Below are 18,079 nucleotides of genomic sequence, written 5' to 3' on the forward strand. Positions count from 1 at the left end.
GTAATCACAGCGTGTGCGACAGCTCTAAGTGCCGCAACTGCAGCTGCGGAGTGACAAACAGCCACAATCACTTAGTCATGACTGCTTGTAGCAGAGCATGGTTATTCACTGCATGTGTTTGTGAAACTGAATCTGCACCCCCCATACATTACATGACATTATGGGATGGACTCAGTGTAATCATGCTTAAAACAGGCTCTGTGTTTATACATGTTTTAAGATAATCCTTTGCTTTGCCATGTCTTCAATAATCTTTTCAAAAGAACAAGATCTACTGTGCGCTGATGTAATTTGAACATTTCATATTAGATCTCATGATTGTCTAATGGGAAAAATAATTCAAATTCTGCATGTTACTAATAAGGTAACAGCTCAAAAAACAGATCGTATTAATGCCCCAGTTGCTGAATATCTGTTTTCCTATCACAGTGCTTTTGAGGGATAAGTCTGGTGTTACTGTCAACACATCAGTGTTTCCCACATGTAGACTTTACTTAGGTGGCTGTTGATATGCCTAGCCAGTCCACCCAAGTATATTTTTGTGACCCATTTCAGCATTTTTAACTTTCATGTATTTAGGTCTCCGCAATCGATTAACCATTGGAAAATCTGTTCTCACTCTTCACCTCCCATCTACTGACATTCACACATGCTCAGCAGAAAACAAGAGAGAGAGATAGACAGAGTTGTTCTCTGGTGTTACACCTCTACTGTAGCCACACTGACTGTGATGCAACCTCTTTTATTTAATATAGACCTACTTATGCTGTTGTGTTGTACAAGCTTGTAAGTTCTCCTGACTATTATGATGTCATTCAATACTACATTGTTGTCACTAGGCTACATATCTGACGACAAGAGTGCGCCACAACCGACTGACCTGCTGTTGTGAAACTGAATCAGTTGGCAAAATCCAGAATGCGAGGTGGGTTTTTTGGGGCTAATAAAAGATATTGCTGACTAAAGAAAGTCTACAGAGCAGACACATACTAAGAGAAAGAAACAGAAAGGTGAGGTCATTCGTTTTACCTCGGTTTCCTTCACTCTCCCTCTTCATTCCTATCCATTAGTGGGGGTTCATTTTCTTTTGCAATGAAGAGTTCCCGCAGTTATGCCAGTTGTTCCACCAGTACCTGAGGATAACAACCAGGGAAAACAATGCCTCTTCCTGTTTTGGTAGCACAATGACAGATGAGCTTCCTTTGTGGAGTCTTTGTCCTTCATTTAAAAAAATGTGGTTTTTTTTACAGCTGTTACATTGTGTGGTCAGTATTTACTCCTGGCACGCTCCAGGGATTGATCTCAGGGTCATGATGTTGGTCACTGCTCTATTTTTTCCAAGAGCGGCTATGTTACACTGAAATTGAATTAAATGGTGTTTTTCTTTCCTTCCCTTCTGTCTTGGCAGCTGAGCAAGGCAGCCTGGCTCTGTGACATGACCTTGCTGTGCACTTAAGTCACTTAGGGAATGTACAAGTAAATGTACAAGTCAATTATAACAATTCTGCACACACAAAGGCCCCAGTACCCAATAGGCACTAATTGAAATCAAAAGCAGAGCAACATTTGGCTATATATATCATCTCCCTCTCATGAAGCAATTAAGCTTTTACTAAGATAATCAGAGAGGAAGATCCAGATGGTCTGTCAGACACCCTGTTCACTCAGTGCTTATTTACCTCTTTTTGTGACAGCCTACATATGCATCATTAACCTCATGAAACACCACTGTGCTGTTCGTCCTTGTGTAAGGAAACCAAAGTTGTTTTTTTTTAGGGCACAGTAGGGAGGATGCAGTGTTGGCATTTAATATGTAAATGGTTTTCCTGAAGTCTTTGAGTCTGTTTTAATGGCCATCATGAGAGTTTTAACAGTCTGCAGGTCAGCAGAGTTTGTGCACTCAATTAAGGCTGAGCATAACACCACAGGAGCTAAACTTAACAACTTTCACAGCTGCAATTTTACAGATAATACAGTAGTGGTCTGCTTCAGAATGACTCACATGCTTACGTTGTACCTTCCTCACAATCACATGGTCTAGATTATCTGGCTTTTTTTTTTTTTTTAAAGACATACTTTCAAGTATCAGGAATGACTGTATTATTTTTCTCCTGAAGAAAGCTGTTCTTTTTTTAAGAAAAAAACTGAACTTTTAATAAACACCCTAATTGCTTGTGTCTCCCTCCCTCTAATTTTGGCCTTAAAAAATGCAATTCAGCGACCACACCCACCAACGTGCCTGTAATAACAGCTTGTTTTTCTGAGCCCTTCCTGGATAGAGACAGCCGGTCACCAGACACAGACTGCTCCCTGCTTTATTGTGGGATGCCAGTTTTGCTGACGTGGAAAATAAAGGCATATATGAATAATATGTTTGTATCCTTTCAGGTGATCCAGACCAGCAAGACTCTGCTAGAGACCTCTGAAGGGGTGTACGAGAGAATTCTACAAACACAAAAAGCAGGTAAGAGCTGGTCAGAAGTCTGAAGAATAACTATAAAAATCTGTTTCTTGGCACCATTTGACAACTCCTGAATGCTTTCATATGGCCATGCCCTCCCTCTGAAACCACACCACACAGATTCCTCAATATGAAACTGAGTAGATATGATTATACTTAGCTAATTTGCATAAGTAGAATTACCATATGAGTCATGTTCAAGTCTGTGATCTAGTCACTGTTTATTGTTGAAACTCTGGTTCAGACACGGGTGTTTAATCCACACCTTAACAGCCTCTGTGCTGTATTCTGATAATAAGGTTCAGTTTACACTGTATCAAAGCTAACAGATGGTGGGCCGTCTATAGCTCTTCTTAGGGATGCACCGATTTATCAGCTGATTTGCATCGTTGACTGTGACCATCAGAAATAAGATGACAGTCACTGGTAGCAGTGGCCGATGTTACCCTGTTGTGTCACATCAAGTTTGCACTGGCAAATTAGTGAATTACTGGCTCATGACATCCCTGCCATCAGTTTTTAAGCTATGTACAGCTGGGAAATATATCAATGTCTTATCGTAATTGTGATTTGACACTGTATATAGTCTTCGATTTTTATATCATTATATCATGATATTCTGAAACCCTGGTGGGCAAGGGCGACATTTTTTTCTGGTGCTCCTTTTTCTAAGTTCTAACATTTTTTCATTTATTGAGCCGAGTGAATTTTTTTTTCTTGTATTGAGAGGAATAAAAAAAATAAGTTTCTTTTTCATTTGTTTACAGAGTGAAAAAATGTTTTTTCATTTGTGTAACAGAGTAAAAATATAAATTTTTTGAATTTTTGTAACAGTGAAAACATTTTTTTTTTAATTATTATTTTCAAATTGAATTTTTTCACTCTGTTCACAAAAGTGAGAAAAAACAACAGAGAATATCTGTGTTGGCATCTTTCGTTTCGTTTTCTTCCGCTTTATCCATGCGGGTCGCGGGTGATGTTACCACTTTTATACCACCTTTTTGTGTTGGCATCTGTTATCTGCAAAATTGTGTTGCTTCACTAGTTCCTCTCCAACAGACACTCCAAGCTAATTTGACTCATTTTCATAAAATGTATTTTTTTCATTTGTGTAACAAAGTGAAAAAAAATTTTTTACATTGTCAAAAAAAATTTCATTTTCATTTTTTAAATTTTCATTTGGGTGGAATTGTGTTGTTTTCATTTGTGTTGGAGGGAAAAAAATCATTGTCAAAATTGTTTTCATATGTGTAAGTGGGTGGAATTTTTTTTTGTTTTCATTTTCAAGCCATTTTTGTTTCACCATTTACACAAATAAGAGAAAAACAGTGGCATAGAGAAGATCTGTGTTGGCATCTTTTATCTGCAAAATTCTTATTTTAAACACTGGTCAGGCCCAGAATTGAACAAGTATTGCTTCCCTAGTTCCACTCCAGCAGACACTCCAAACTATTAAGACAGTTCCATGTGTATTTAATTATTGTTCTTATACGGTCCTGGCTTTCTAGCCTATTGTAGCATAATAACTTAATGTGATCAAGGGTAAAGTAACTGCACTCAGGTTGTGTTGGAAGGAAAGTTTGACTTGCAGCTCATCAGTGAAGGCTCTGCTGGATACAGGAATAGGAACAGACAAAGCCACAAGAGGGAACATATTGGCACAGGAGGCTGTTGGAGGATAGACTGCTCTCTTCCTCTGTGTTAAATGTGTGATCTTTATTGTCAGAGGTCAGTCTTTATCCTGCCGTAACTCTGAGTGAAACAAGTTTTGCATTCTATTCAGACTTATGGGTAAAACCTGTTAATTAGTTAAAGTTTAAATTTTTGATATTAATGTGCTTCATAATGCAGCACTTTCTGGCAATGAATCCCATCTAAGTAGCATAGAAGGCTAATTTATCTAAGAGTAAGCCTGCTGGAAGTGAGAGGGGAAGGGAGGGAAGGAAGATGTACCATCATTACCACGGCTCTGCTTTATTGGTTTTTAGATGGATGACTTATAAAATATTCAATTTCTATTGTCTTGGTACATCAGAGGACTGTGTCTTTTAACGAATGTGGATCAAAGGCTTTGCGCTGGTGTTTTTAGTTCAACCACCTTCCAGCCCTTAACAGTTACCAGCCATCAGCTTTGGGAAAAAGTTGTGCTGTGTTTACTGGAAAGATCCCTGAAGGCCTCTCTTCACATCTGGGCAGCTGCACATCTTATTTTAGCCATGTTTCTATTTGGTTCAGAATCGGCTGCAGTCTGTGCAATTTCAAATGGCTTCTTTTTGAAGTGAGAAATTTGTGTCTGTGTGCTTTAGTCATAATTACCCTGTTGGTCTGTGCATGCTTTGTCAGCATATTTCTCGTGCTTACAAGACCCCCTGCTGTTTTGCCAGCAGTTTACAGATGTGTTGTGCAGTGTTGCAGGATTCTCCTGAGTGGATGGGGTCTTTAAATGTTAGAAAAACAACTGAAAAAAACATAAAATGGCTCCACACAGCTCGTCAAATCAATTTTAAAAAAGACGTTATTTACACCCACTTCAAACGGCTTGCCTGCTAACGCTTTTAGCTTAGCAGCTTAGGAGAATGTTGCAATGCTGTTATGCTGTGATGCTCCAGAGAGTTTGATAGACTACAAAACTTCCCCTTACTTTCCATCCACATGGGACACAGTAGATAATGACAGAATTTAACAATATGTACAATGTGCATATGTGTTGGCTCAGGGTATTAATATCACACACCATTAGATGCATGTGTACATATTTTGCTGTTCTACTGTTACTGTCTCCTGTTCTACCTGTTGCTCATCTTCCCTGGGACTAAATCACACTTGGATAATTCAAATTATTAAAGCCTGAAGGAGGGGTCTGTCAGACATTATTAGATCCTGTTCTACTTCATTACTTACTCATCTTTACAAAATGGCATTTCATTATCAGTAAGGCTCTGTTTTAGGGTAGATGATGAGTTATACGTTTGGAAACACAACAAGATCTGATGCAACTCTCCTTTGTGGTGTACAGTGAGAGTTCTAGCCCTTGTTAGCGTGAATCCTTCTTTTCTATGAAACAATAGTCAAATGAATAACGCAGCAGAGAAAAAAGCCCAAGTAGTCCAAAAACAACTCTTCAAAAGCTTGCACAGAAGCTTTGTGGGGCTTTTGGTCTCAAAGCGCTATTATATATGATTATCTGAAATCAGCTGGAGAAAATTCAACAGCCAACAATTGCAAACTGGGACACAACAGATGGCAAACTGATGAACTTGAACATTGACTTATTTTCCATCCAGAACTGACATAATTTTATCCCAGTGGTGTGCGTGCATGTGCGCTCAGTATTACACACGTTTGTCTTTCACTGTGTGCATGTGGCATGGCTTTATGTGCTTGTCTGTTGTGTAGAAACTGGGTCAGTACAAACCCAATTCCCCCTTTACTGCACATGGAACGTTCCAGCAGCAACAGCTATTAAAGTTGTGAATAATCCATCACTTCAGCTCAGACAGGGCCCAGGAAAAAAACCCACACAAAGGCAGTGTCAGAGAACACGGTCAGGTGTTTGCAGCTCAAACATGGATGACACTTCCCTCACCCAGCGCTCACTTAGGTTCCAATTAGTATTCAGGGCAGCTGGATGGCTGAACCTGCTGCAGACTAACAACATCAATGCAGAAGATGTTCTTAAATGGCAAGTGAAAAATGACGGTGGTCAGAGTGGAGACAAAGCAAAGAGCCAGTGTTTGTGTTACATAAGTTATTTTATTGTACTTCATGTTTTGAGGTCATTTTCTCGATGTCATTCAACATTTTACCGGTTTATTTACTTGATTTTTTTTGTAGAAAACATATTTTTGCTACCTCTCCCCCTGAAAAGTTGTTTATACATAATGGTTTGTATTCCATCTGAAACATTTTTTCAAGTAATTTGACAATCAATAACTTGTTTATTTTGAGTTTTCACCAAAATGTGCCAAACATTTTTTGTTTCATGGATCTGTTTTTTTAACCCTCTGATCTGCCACTCCATACTGAAGTTGTTTGATGCTGAGACACAAGAGCATCAGCTTTTACTGTACAGTTGCCGTCTTGCAGCATTACCTCACAGAGATCAGACTGAAATGCCTTGCTGAGAGTGAGCTTTCCCCCTTTCTTGCCTGCCAGACTCCATAAAATGTTGCTAGGCAACCTCCAATGTGTGTGTATGTGTGTGAGAGAGATGGAGGGAGCTGTGCACCTTCTTGAGCACAGTCATGGTTCACGTTCATGGCAGCAGCAGCTCTGTAGTTGCAGATTAGTGACCTGAAATTGAAGAAATACTTTAACATGTCAGAAAACAGGAAATTGTAAAAAAAAAAAAAAAAACACAAAAAGAAACAGAACACTTGTGGTTTAGGAGCAGTGATGTGATGTCAGAGATAAGTTTGTCAGATCTGTTAGATTAACACCTGATAACTGGTGGCAGACTTGTAACACCAGCTACGGGGCTCAGCCCAACCCTACAGCTATTACGCCAATTTCACAAGTCGCGTGCACAGCATGTTTCCATGGCAACAGCACCAACAGGGGCCAGGATCGACTGTAGCTGATATCAGAGCTTCAAGCGGAAATGTCTGTAGGAGTTTCCAGTCAGAAGTGTGTTACGCAGTTCTGATCTTTATGCGTAGTAGGAACTCTGCTCCATCTCCCTTTGGTTTATTTACCTCACAGGCGGCGTTTGCCTGTTGCTGCAGTGTCAGTGCTGCACTGTAAAGCCAGCTCAACATTAAACATGTCCTTACTCAGACTCAGTCATGCAAAGAGGTGGTGGGGGGGAGAAAGGAAGAGGAAGCGAAGAGGTTGGAAAGCTCCTCAGGAGACAAATCCCTTCTCTGTTCGATGCCTTGATGCTAATCCACAGTGAAAGAACGTCATGTCTGTCTGCCTACACTGCGTCTCTCCTCTGCTTTTCTGTTTCCGGGGCTCCTTTATTTTGCCTCTCCTCCTGCCTCACTGCTTCCTTCAACTCTTTTTTTTTTCCCTTTCTGCCTTAGCTATCTTCTCTTTTTTTGTACCAGCTCACCAGTTTTTGCCGACTTCTAACCCCTAGACATCCCATATCTACCGTTTTGCTTTAACCTTCACTTGTAACATACTGCAGGATTTAGATTTCTGTGAGGTAGGGGTAGACTGTTTATCAACCCTGGACGACCAGGGCACATATTCAGCATTTTCCAGTTATCTGTGATTTTTCTTTATGATTGCTGAAAAATAAACACATTTAAAAATGTGCTACTTGGCTCTGATGCAGTATCCTCAACAATGTCTGATTCGTAACACGTCACAGTTAATAGGCTGTGAAACCCTGACTAGTCTGAACCTGCAAAGTAACTAGTGACTAAAATTATTAAATAAATGTAATGAAGACAAAGTATAAAGTAGCAGAAAATTGAAAAACTCACGTCCCTTAAAATTGTACACGCAGTAAACTGCATATAGGTTTTTTTTCATCACTGGTGGTTTAGACACAAAATTTCATTTTTACTGCAAATGAATACAAGTTTTCAGTCACCTTGATTTCTATCCGATCTAATCAGTATCAGCCCTAAAAAGGCCATATGAGTCGACCCCTACTGAGAAGCATACAGGCGTTGCTGAAGGAGCTTAAGGGCACACATGCTCAACAAACACTATAAAAATTAATGCAACACTGTGTGGATTGTGCAAACACATGGGAGCCCCGAGAGAAACAGGATGTATCTTCCTTTGTTAGCTGTCAAATAACTGACACTTTAATAGAAATGAGTTTGGTCACACTTCCCTTCCCATGATAATCTTGTTTTCATCCAGAAAATGGTGAGAAATATTAATGTTTGATGGCAGGTGCTCCAACAGTTTAACTTCTTCACGCCTGAAATCCGGCCCTCAGGCCGCCTCCTTAATTTGTACAGAAATTCACACCTGACGTCTTTTTTTTTTTCAGACCTGACATACAGGCACTTATCTGCGGGTGCTAGTCATTATCACACTGCAGACATACAGTAAGGAGAGAGGAATCCTCCTCCACAGCCAGAGAATCTCTGTACTTCCACACACTCAGCCCTTCTGCTGCAGGAGGAGGCTGTGAAATGTTGACAGTACATGCCAGTGTCTCTGCACTAATGTGTTTCCTCACAGTGACAACAGGCTTAGCACCTCACAACTGCTCTTCTGTCTCACAAACCGCCATGAATTCAGACCTTTGAAGACTGACTCTTCACTTGTTCTCATCTGTCTTTTTCTCCCAGCGATGGAATTTCACGAGAACCTCCATGACTTGGCCGTGAAGGAGGGGCTGAAGGGCCGGAAGCTGCACAAGGCGGTGGAGAGCTTCACGTGGAACATCACCATACTGAAGGTGAGATATTCATTCACAGCAGGCAGTACACTAGTGACTACTGCGCTACTCCAACATGAGAACCCTGCAGCCATACTCAGAAATGTGTTGCTTGCCAAACGGCTACATCACACACATGATCAGGGGAGGTCAGAGATCAGGGTGAGTGGCCTTAGCCAGTTTTCCCCATGGAGACTTCCAGTGGCTGTTATTGGAATCCAACCAGTGGTAATCCAGTTACGTGACAGCTCCTGCAGGACTGGGCAATACTGGTTTCCAAGCGCTGCTGTCATGAAAAACGCACATATGGAGGCTTGAAAACACACCAGAATGGCTGAGATGATCCCGTGTGGCTTGTAAACAATACTTATCAAATCCTTTATTTTGACCGTCTGTAATGATTGAGGTCTCACTTGAAACGCCTTCTTATCAGACAGAACAGTAATGAGTCCTAAAGCCCAGACAACATTTTCTGCACTTCTGGTTCCCTCACCTCAAAGTCGATGTGTTTCCAAATTAGTCTTTCAGTTATATGCCAGAAATAACTTCTGTAGTTACCACAGGCTTATGATATTTAGATGTTGTGTTCTACGACATCAAATACATCATTAAATGTCCCACAATTGAATTATAAAACCAAAGTTTTAAAAACAGTGGTTGCTAGCAAGTGGCGAATGAGACTACAGAGGTTTTCTGGGACATTAGACGTCACCACAGCGAACAGTTACAAACTATTCCCACTTTACAACTTATAGATCGATCCATTTTATAGAAAACGTGTGTAGTAATTGTGATAAACTTTTTTGCCACAGATATGTTGCTAATTCATTGTTCTAGTCAACATGGAAGTGATGGTAGTGGTTGGTAGAGTGGTAATCTTATGATTTTAGACTGTAATTGAAGTTGCATTGAATAGCATATTCTGTGACCTATAATCTGTAACTCCGCAGGCTAATAATTACATCATTTAATTGTTTTTCGCAATTCAACTCCAAGAAAAAGTTTGAATTATTTGAACATCATTAAAGTAATCAGAACCTAACAGGTAGCAACCTCCAGACAGCTAACTTAGCAGAGACAAAGTAAAGTTAGTTTTATTTATACAGTCCAAAAAAATCACATTTCTCAAGTGGCTTTACAATCTGTACAGTTAACAACATCCTCTGGGATCCTAAAACAGAAAAACAACATGTAAGTTAAGAATGTGGATCCAGGTGGACGACTGAGCAGAGGCAACCTGGAAGAGGACAGGCCACACAGGATCGTTGGTATCAGATTGTGTTCAGTTATAAAAAGATGTTTAAACAGAAGTGGGCAGTGATCCATGGTGGCCCACAGCTAAGATGATCTAAATCTGTCATATGTAAGGCAGCAAAGAGCCACACCGTACAGACGGAGTTTAAGATGGTGCCTGTAAACAAAAACCTGGCTTTGGCTTAAATCAATGTCAGCAATATCAGTATAAAAAAAAAAAAAAAATCACACGTATAGACTGAAGCCATGAAGAGGGCAGGTTAAGGATCAGTTTTTCTGGTGATCCATTGTCTAAATCAGATCTAAATTATTTTCTGTCCTGTGTTTATGACTTGAGAGCTCGTGGAACAAAAAAGTATTTAGATTAGATTCAATTTTGGCAGGATAATCTTTCTAATTTAATTTTCTGTGAAAACAGATTTTCCAGAGAAATTTGTGAAACCAAATGATTTTCTTTTTCCAGTAGAAAAAAAAATATATATAAAACATTCAGGATCAAAACATTTTTTGTTCTCATGAGCAGATTTTTTTAATTACAATTTTAAGAAGATGATATTGGCTCTTTTTTTATGTGTGAAACCGACTGAATTTTTTTATTTATTTTTTCTTCATATATGAAACCAAACAGGAAATAAAGATTACCAAAAGTCCCCTGGAAGAAAACATGAATGTTTTGAGTCCCACTGGTGCACTTCAGCCTCATGTGGTCACAAAGAGTGTCACCAAAACAAACACGGGAAAATTATCATATCAGAAATTGCCAAAACTTTGTGTGTGTGTGTTTCTTTTTGCTTGTGAGTAACTGAGTGAAACAAACCTTTTTCCCACTCTGTTTCAGACAGGGAGAAAAAGAAAAATTCTCATGGAAAAAAAAAAACAAAAAAACAAACATTTCAGTCTTCATGTTTTCACAGAAAAAAGAATGAAGGAACTTTTTTTCCCACCAGTTCTCAAGTCTTAAATGCAGCAGATGAAACTATTTAGATCCCACTTAGAAAATGGATCACCAGAAGAAAACAAATCTTCACTTGCTGATATGAAGCAATCAGATTCACATTTGTGTTATAGATTACATTGAACATTTGGCTTCTTATGGAGGGTTTACACTGGTGTTTGGAGAGTCAGTAGTCTACGCTGCTCTGCACTTCATGTTTATACCTTGTATTTAAACCTCCACTGCCAACGAAGGGGTAATAATTGACGAGTGACCCTCTGCATATTTCTCTGTATTTGCACATGTTAATTACGCTTACATCACGAGCAGCTCAGCTATATTTTATATTTTGTCCCAAGGCAATTTTTCTGAGTCAGGCAAATGTGTGTGTGCTGTCAGTCCGTGTTTAATCTGCAGCTTCACTTACATGGATCCTGTTGTTGGCAGACGTCCTATTTAAACAGACTGGAGATTTCTTATGATCATTAAAAGTGCATCAACTGATCGACTGAAGGTCTTTCAGATTTAAAGATGGCTTCCATCCAACAAAGCCTCGGACTCCAGACACTTTCCAAAGCCCTTGTCACAACATGGCTGGCTTCATCCGCGAACGTGATGACCTCTGGTCATTTGTACACGTGTGTCCAATGTTCCTCACTGCTTTATGTTAAACTCGACATGACCTGTACAGAAATAGCAACGATGTCTGAGTGATACTTGGCAGCTGGTGCGAGAGACGGAGCAGAACTGGTATTAGTGATGGTTATTAAACTTATTTTGTCTCGAGTCTTCTTTAATGACCATTTTCAGTGAGAGGGATGCTTTTTTAATAAACCCTTGATTAATAATCAAATGTTTTTTCCTCTCGTCTAGTGTTTGACAGTGCACAGCCACAGAATGATAAGATGTTGGAATTCATAGATATTCATGATTTAATTAATGCAGTACAGGAGTACTTTTCTCTCTTTTTGTCATTTCTGCTCTGCACCCTGAGGGGAAACATCATTTTAATGGACTGATCTGACATCAGAATCAACGTAGATTTAGCTAATGTCAGGGTTTTTGTGGTTTATTGATTACAGTTCTAAGATGTGTATTTAACTTCTCTCTGTGTATTTAACCTGCTGCCGTGGCCTTGACATTATGGTGATGACATCCTATAATTCAGAATAATGTCATGTTGGAAATCTTACCAGGCAAGATTAAAGGTAGAAGTTTTCAGGTGATGATACAGACATGAGACAGATGTAAAACTGCCATCAAATTTTACATATCCAGGTTCATGTCAGATTTCAACCAGATTAACCAGATTTCTTCACACCTTGCCTTCATGTACTACAGTGCTGCAGCAGCTCTAACTCTTTGATCTGTCATTACACCCTCAGGGTCAGGCCGACCTGCTGAAGCACGCCAGGAGTGAAGTCCAGGAGAACCTCAAGCAGATCCACTACGCCGCGCTCACCTGTAACCTGAGTAAAGGCGGACCAGCGGGCGGCTCCTCCGGCTCCGAGTCCAGGAGCAGACGCAGCCTGGAGGCCATCCCCGAGAAGGCCACGGCGGAGGACGAGCTCACTGATGAGGACATCTAGACACCCGCAGTCTGGCTGTTAAGTTGCTGTCAGACCTCGACTATGTTCCTGCCTCCTGAGCTCAAAACCCAAAGCTCTGTGTCTGTACCCTGGCATCACTGCTTCACACACACACACACACACATTCCTTCATGTACATTCCTGTTTCACAAGCACAGCTGTAACCCGTCAGACTTCTGCCTTCAGATCATCAATAAAATGCCACCACCTATTTCAGGACACAAATCCTACCCGAGATCAGATCAGACGAGGTTTAGAGAAGTTTTAAAGAACTGCTGTTATTATTTCTAAGTCTTAAACGTTGAGGAGCTGCACTGAAGCTTTTTAAAAACATTAGCAACACATGTGATGCTGCCTAGCCAATTATGTGCACACATCATGTACCATCCAGAAAAAACACGACCTTTGGGGAAATGCTGACCATCAGTAGCAGACAAATCTCATCTTTCCCCAGCAGAAAAATCATGAACTCACAGTCTTAACGCATTAGTCTGTTGCCTTCCCTTCATTCCTCTGACCCAGTCCGTCATTTCCAGGGTGAGTTGAAGAGCCGAGTGAACTACCAGCCACGTGACCGTTTAAGACATTGACCTACTGTTCAGAGACAGTGCACTTCTACTCAGCAGACTGGCAGGGTGTTACCTGAAGAGAGACACAAAGAAAAGAGCCCTTGGATTGTTGTAAGAGATTACCTAAAGCACAATTTTTTTTAGAGTCTTGAATGTAACTGGACAGAGGAAGCAAGGCGGTAACGAAAGAAGTAAAGAAGAATGGACGGAAAACGTCTTGAATGAGAGTAAAGAGCTGTTTACAATACTGAACTTGTCCGTGTTCTTGTCTGCCAAAATAGTATAATATACTATGTGTATATATGGAGTTTACTGTTACCTTTTTTTTTCTGCAGAGTGCATCATTTTATTATTGTATACTTGGAAATATAAGATTTATTTTATAAAAGATATATGAACATGTCTGTGGAAAAACTAAAAGTTTTATTTGTCTGTTGTTATCTGATAACGAGGGTTGTCACTAGAGAGTGACCTCGAGTTTTCCCGGTGGAGAGCTCCGACACGTTGAGACAGAAGGACTCCTAATAGAATGTATTCACACTGTTTTGGGTGCAAACAACAGCAAAGTCTCAAAAATCACAACCAGCAACTGCATGAGAAGGAACCACGACTGAGTGCTGATAACGTGCACTCAAAGAAAACAAAAAAAACTGTTTGGATGTTGACAAGTTTTCATTTTTCAGTGTTTCATTTGGGAATTTGTCGAGGCTTTTTGATTTTGTGGCATGGTCCTCCCAGTTTGAGCCAAATCAACTTCATGCGCTGAGTGTTCCAACGATGTAAAAACTAATCTCGCAGTTACTTTTACAAGTCTGCGTTGCACATTTTCTGTTCTTTTTCTTTGTGTTCCAGGTGCGCTGCCAACCAATTCCACTGTTGTTTTAAAAAAAACAGCCCAATGAGAAATCATCTCTGGCTGGTTTTAAAACTAATTCCCTTGTTTACTTGTAATCATTCGGTTCGGGTATTTTTCTTTCGAAGAGTGATTGAATACGTCTCGCAGGAAAACAGCGTGATGTGTCTGGATTTGCAGACTGTGAATGGGAGGTCATGTACAAAAACAAAGACTGTGGTTTCATTTTAATAGTTCAGCTTAGAGGGACAATTCAAACCAAAATCAAAAATACACGTTTCTCCTCTTGTAGTGCTTTTTATCCATCTACATTGATGTTTTGGAGAGTTCTGCCTTCTCAGCGGTCATAATTGGATGATTGATTTCTGGAAGGAGACATTGCTTGCTTTTGGCAATTTGAGCACAGCAAGCCGAGTGTCATCTACCAGTAGTTTCATTATATTCAAGAGAAGGCAGACATCTCCAAAACTCAACAACTTGCGCCAAAACAACACACCCTCCAAAACAACACAACCTCCATCAATAAATAACAATACATGTAGGAGGATAAATATGTATTTCTGATTTCGGGGTGAACTGTTCCTTTGAGCATTTGATAGTGTAAAGATGTGTTTCACTGTCCAATAATCAGCTTTGCTATGTTTCATCGTGCAGCCAATCACTGTTCAATACAAACTGCAGATCATCCTCCTGCAGGGTTTTTGAGGTTTTGTCTGGGGAACAGCTGACGGCTCAGCTGGTTCCCGTCTGCCAGGCAAATCAAGCAAGTCTCAACACTTTGATAACCCTCTGTAAGTATTTAACTCAGGTCTGGTGAGATGGTTGAGAAGGATATTAATGTCACAGTAATAATTGCTTCATGACCATTCCTGTTGAAGTAGTTTCATCCCTAACGACTCTGTGCCATATTACTGCTAAATCCTACTTGACAGATACCTTTTCCCCACATGCTGCTTCAATAGTACTCTTGCTTGTGTGCTATTCATGTAACGGTCCATGTTTGTGTCTTTAATTTCAGAGCTTTCATAAAAAAAAAGTTCCAACTACAACGAGTTATACTTATTATCTGGTGGACAACAGATGCATGAGGTACACTCAGTTTCCACTGTGTTAGGTCGACCTGTAGCTACAGAACAGTCTTAATACAACAACCCTACAATAAATCCAACTTATTATCATTAACCAGCATCAAGGATTTAACAGACCATCAGAAACGGGCACAAATACATCAAAAAGCATTTTGTTATAAACGTTGGGCCGGTTGAATAGTGACAAACAGGAGCTCTGTTATTAAAATGGAGTCAATTCTGTGTTATTTTTGTTTATTATTCAAGATTCTTGGTGTTTATCTGTTTCATTTAACGCTTAACGTAGCCTACAGACAGTGTTCTAATGGAAAAACTTCCAACATATTTCATATATTATCAATGATGACCCCATAATTGATTGTTCAGGCTGCCAACTAGTTTTGTCCCCAATATTTATACATTAACATTATAACCTTCATGATTATAGGACCATTATTTCAGGGTTATTGTATGAGACTACATTATTTCTATTTAGTTGTCACCTACTAAACTGGTGACTGAGTGCACACGGACAATTTGACGAACATATCAAATTGACATTTTTCCGATTGAAAGTGCAAATGGGATTTTAAAAAGGCAATTATTTCTGTAACTATCTACAGGCATGTATTTATGCGCTACGTAGTATTGATTAATTGGCAACTAATCAAGTTAGCATCATGTTAAGGCTATTGTAGACAGATGTGCACTGTAGCTGCCTGAACTAACAGCGACTAGTATTTTAGGTATCAATAAAATGTTGTTATAATACGCTTAAAGATCCATCAGCCACAGACTGTTGCAGTGAAATCCAAAAGAAAAGCTGCTGCTTCAAGTCTGTACACATCAGCCTTAAAAGATAAAGTCGGCATAACTGTGGCCAAGTTTCAAAGTTTCTTAAAGTAATCCCATGGATATAATTTTTTTGGGGGGGCATGTGCTCGACATTAATTTAGTCAAAAATATTCATCACCAGCAAGAAATCAGTCATCTGAAAACGACTTTGGAATTTTCCAAACACACAGTAATTCTTACTCTGCTGACAAAAAGGTATTTGGACTGTTGAATGAATCCCAGGCATGTTTCAGATGTTTGTCTGCAGCCTTTTTTATCTCCGTCACTGCTCACAACGTTGTGCCCTTTGTTTTTTGTTCTGTTTAATTGTGTCCACGCCTCCTGCAGGTCACATGACCATCAACAAGACAAACGGAAAAATCTGTCTCTCTCGGAGTCTGAATTTCAGTGCTGTTCTGATTGTTGTTGAGAGGATGAAAAAGAAGCATTTCAACTGTACTCATAGTCTCATCTCTTTCTCTGTCAAGTCCAGAAAAAATGAAAGAAAAAAAAAAACGAATAAAAAAAAACAACCCTCTGAATAAACAATGTTGGATAGATCTGTGTGTGTGATGTGTTGTGTAACTGAAGAGCATGAGTAAGTAACGTTCTGTTTTTCATCACTTTAATGAAGCAGATTTGTTCTCGGTCACACCAGCAGCTCTCTCCTCAGTTCCACGAGCTAATTTCTAAACGACAGTTATCTGTGAAACCCCCTCATCGGCTCTCTTACCGGCCACTGATTAGCTCCCTCCTGCCTGCAGCAGCCAGGTCGATGCTCCACCCGGCCTCAACTCTTGAACTGTCCTCCCCTCAGGCTGCACAATGTTGCACTGACCTTCATGCACTCCCTCTTTTTCTCCACATTGTAAGCAGCGATGTAATAGTAATTCACATTCCAGTGACTCACTGAATCACTTTGTTTCCTTTGAGGTGATATGAAGCTTCAATAACATCAACATATTTCAGAGTATTTCTGCGATAACGATGCAACAAAATATGTTTGTGCTCAACAAGGTGCTTCTCCTGTGACAAAACAAATTCTACAGAATTTTTTCCAGGCACGACGTTTTAAAAAGGAATAAAACAGCAGTATTTCTGATTTTGCTGTGTTGATTTAGATTTTTTTCTTTTTAACCCTTCCATAATGAGTCCAATAGTGTTACAGGAGTACAATACTAAACCAGTGGACTGTTTTTTTAAAACCTGGCGCCTACATTACCCACAATGCCACTGAGTCCATTGTTGATTGTTTTAAAGTCTGCTGCTCTTGATCCAAAACCTGCACATCCTTCTTCAACAGTGATGAGTGTATTTTTTGTTTCTTTTCATAGAACAAAGTGACATCAAAAAATAAATAAATACATTTAGAAATAGATTTATTACATTTTTTTAAAAATTATATTTTTTTCCCCTTCCAATCAGTTTCCATAAATACAAATAAAAAATCTACTTTTTCTGAATTTCTTTCCAGATAATTTCCCCCCATTTTTCCCCAATTTCAATGAATGGAAAATGAAAATAAGGAACTCAGAAATATTATCCTGGCAAGACTTTTTTTCCCCACCAGCTCAAGTCATACACACAGCAGAGAAAATAATTTAGATCAGATTTAGAAATTGATCACCAGAAAAAAATATTGCTCAGTTTTTCCGCCTCACTTGTCCCTCAGGGCTTAACAGTTAATTAAATTCCTTGTTCATCTAAATTCCTTGTTGTTTTGTCCACAACCTGAAGATACTCGATTCACTGCTGTAAAGGAGGGAAGAATCCAGAAAATATTCTAAGAAGCTGGTATCAAAGAATTTTTGACTGTGTTTTTTTTTTTACTTTAATTAATCAACTACAAAAACAGTTGAAAACTAATTGATTAATAGCCACCTGCTGAGTGCAACAGCTGAACTCAGGATGGGCTCTGATTTTCCCATTCTGATTTTTTTGTTAGCCAGTATTAGTCAGCCAGAAGCAGTGTTAAATGTTCATTCCACCAATTCTACACATTAAATATTGTTTACAGGTCTTCAGGAGTCATATAAAGCCTTTGTAGCTCCAGAAGATGCTGCATGTAATCTGAAAAATTGCCTCCAGTGATGTCGCTCAGTGGCTGTGTTGCATTGTGGGTAATGTAAGCACCAAGTTATACACCAGTATAGCACCAGTGCTGCAGGAGCA

At 39.5% G+C, this 18,079-nt stretch overlaps 1 protein-coding gene and 1 long non-coding RNA gene across 8 annotated transcripts in view; one reads left to right on the plus strand and one right to left on the minus strand.

The window, feature by feature from the left end:
* Positions 1–16,467, plus strand: part of plcl2 (phospholipase C like 2) — a 40,786-nt gene extending 24,319 nt beyond the window's left edge. The window contains exons 5-7 of the mRNA XM_030393677.1: positions 2,389–2,464; positions 8,719–8,828; positions 12,381–16,467. Of these exons, the coding sequence (XP_030249537.1) occupies positions 2,389–2,464; positions 8,719–8,828; positions 12,381–12,584 (390 nt within the window). The 3' untranslated portion in view covers positions 12,585–16,467. The remainder of the gene's footprint in view (positions 1–2,388; positions 2,465–8,718; positions 8,829–12,380) is intronic.
* Positions 6,195–18,079, minus strand: part of LOC115567287 (uncharacterized) — a 50,595-nt gene continuing 38,710 nt past the window's right edge. For 4 of the 7 annotated variants that reach the window (XR_003981168.1, XR_003981163.1, XR_003981161.1 and 1 more), the window contains 2 exons: positions 12,458–13,226; positions 6,195–6,754 (listed from right to left, as the gene is read on the minus strand). This is a non-coding gene — a long non-coding RNA (uncharacterized LOC115567287). The other 3 variants (XR_003981162.1, XR_003981167.1, XR_003981165.1) reach the window with 3 other exon arrangements.

Source organism: Sparus aurata, chromosome 17 (assembly GCF_900880675.1).
Source record: "Sparus aurata chromosome 17, fSpaAur1.1, whole genome shotgun sequence".
NCBI classification, from domain to species: Eukaryota; Metazoa; Chordata; class Actinopteri; order Spariformes; family Sparidae; genus Sparus; species Sparus aurata.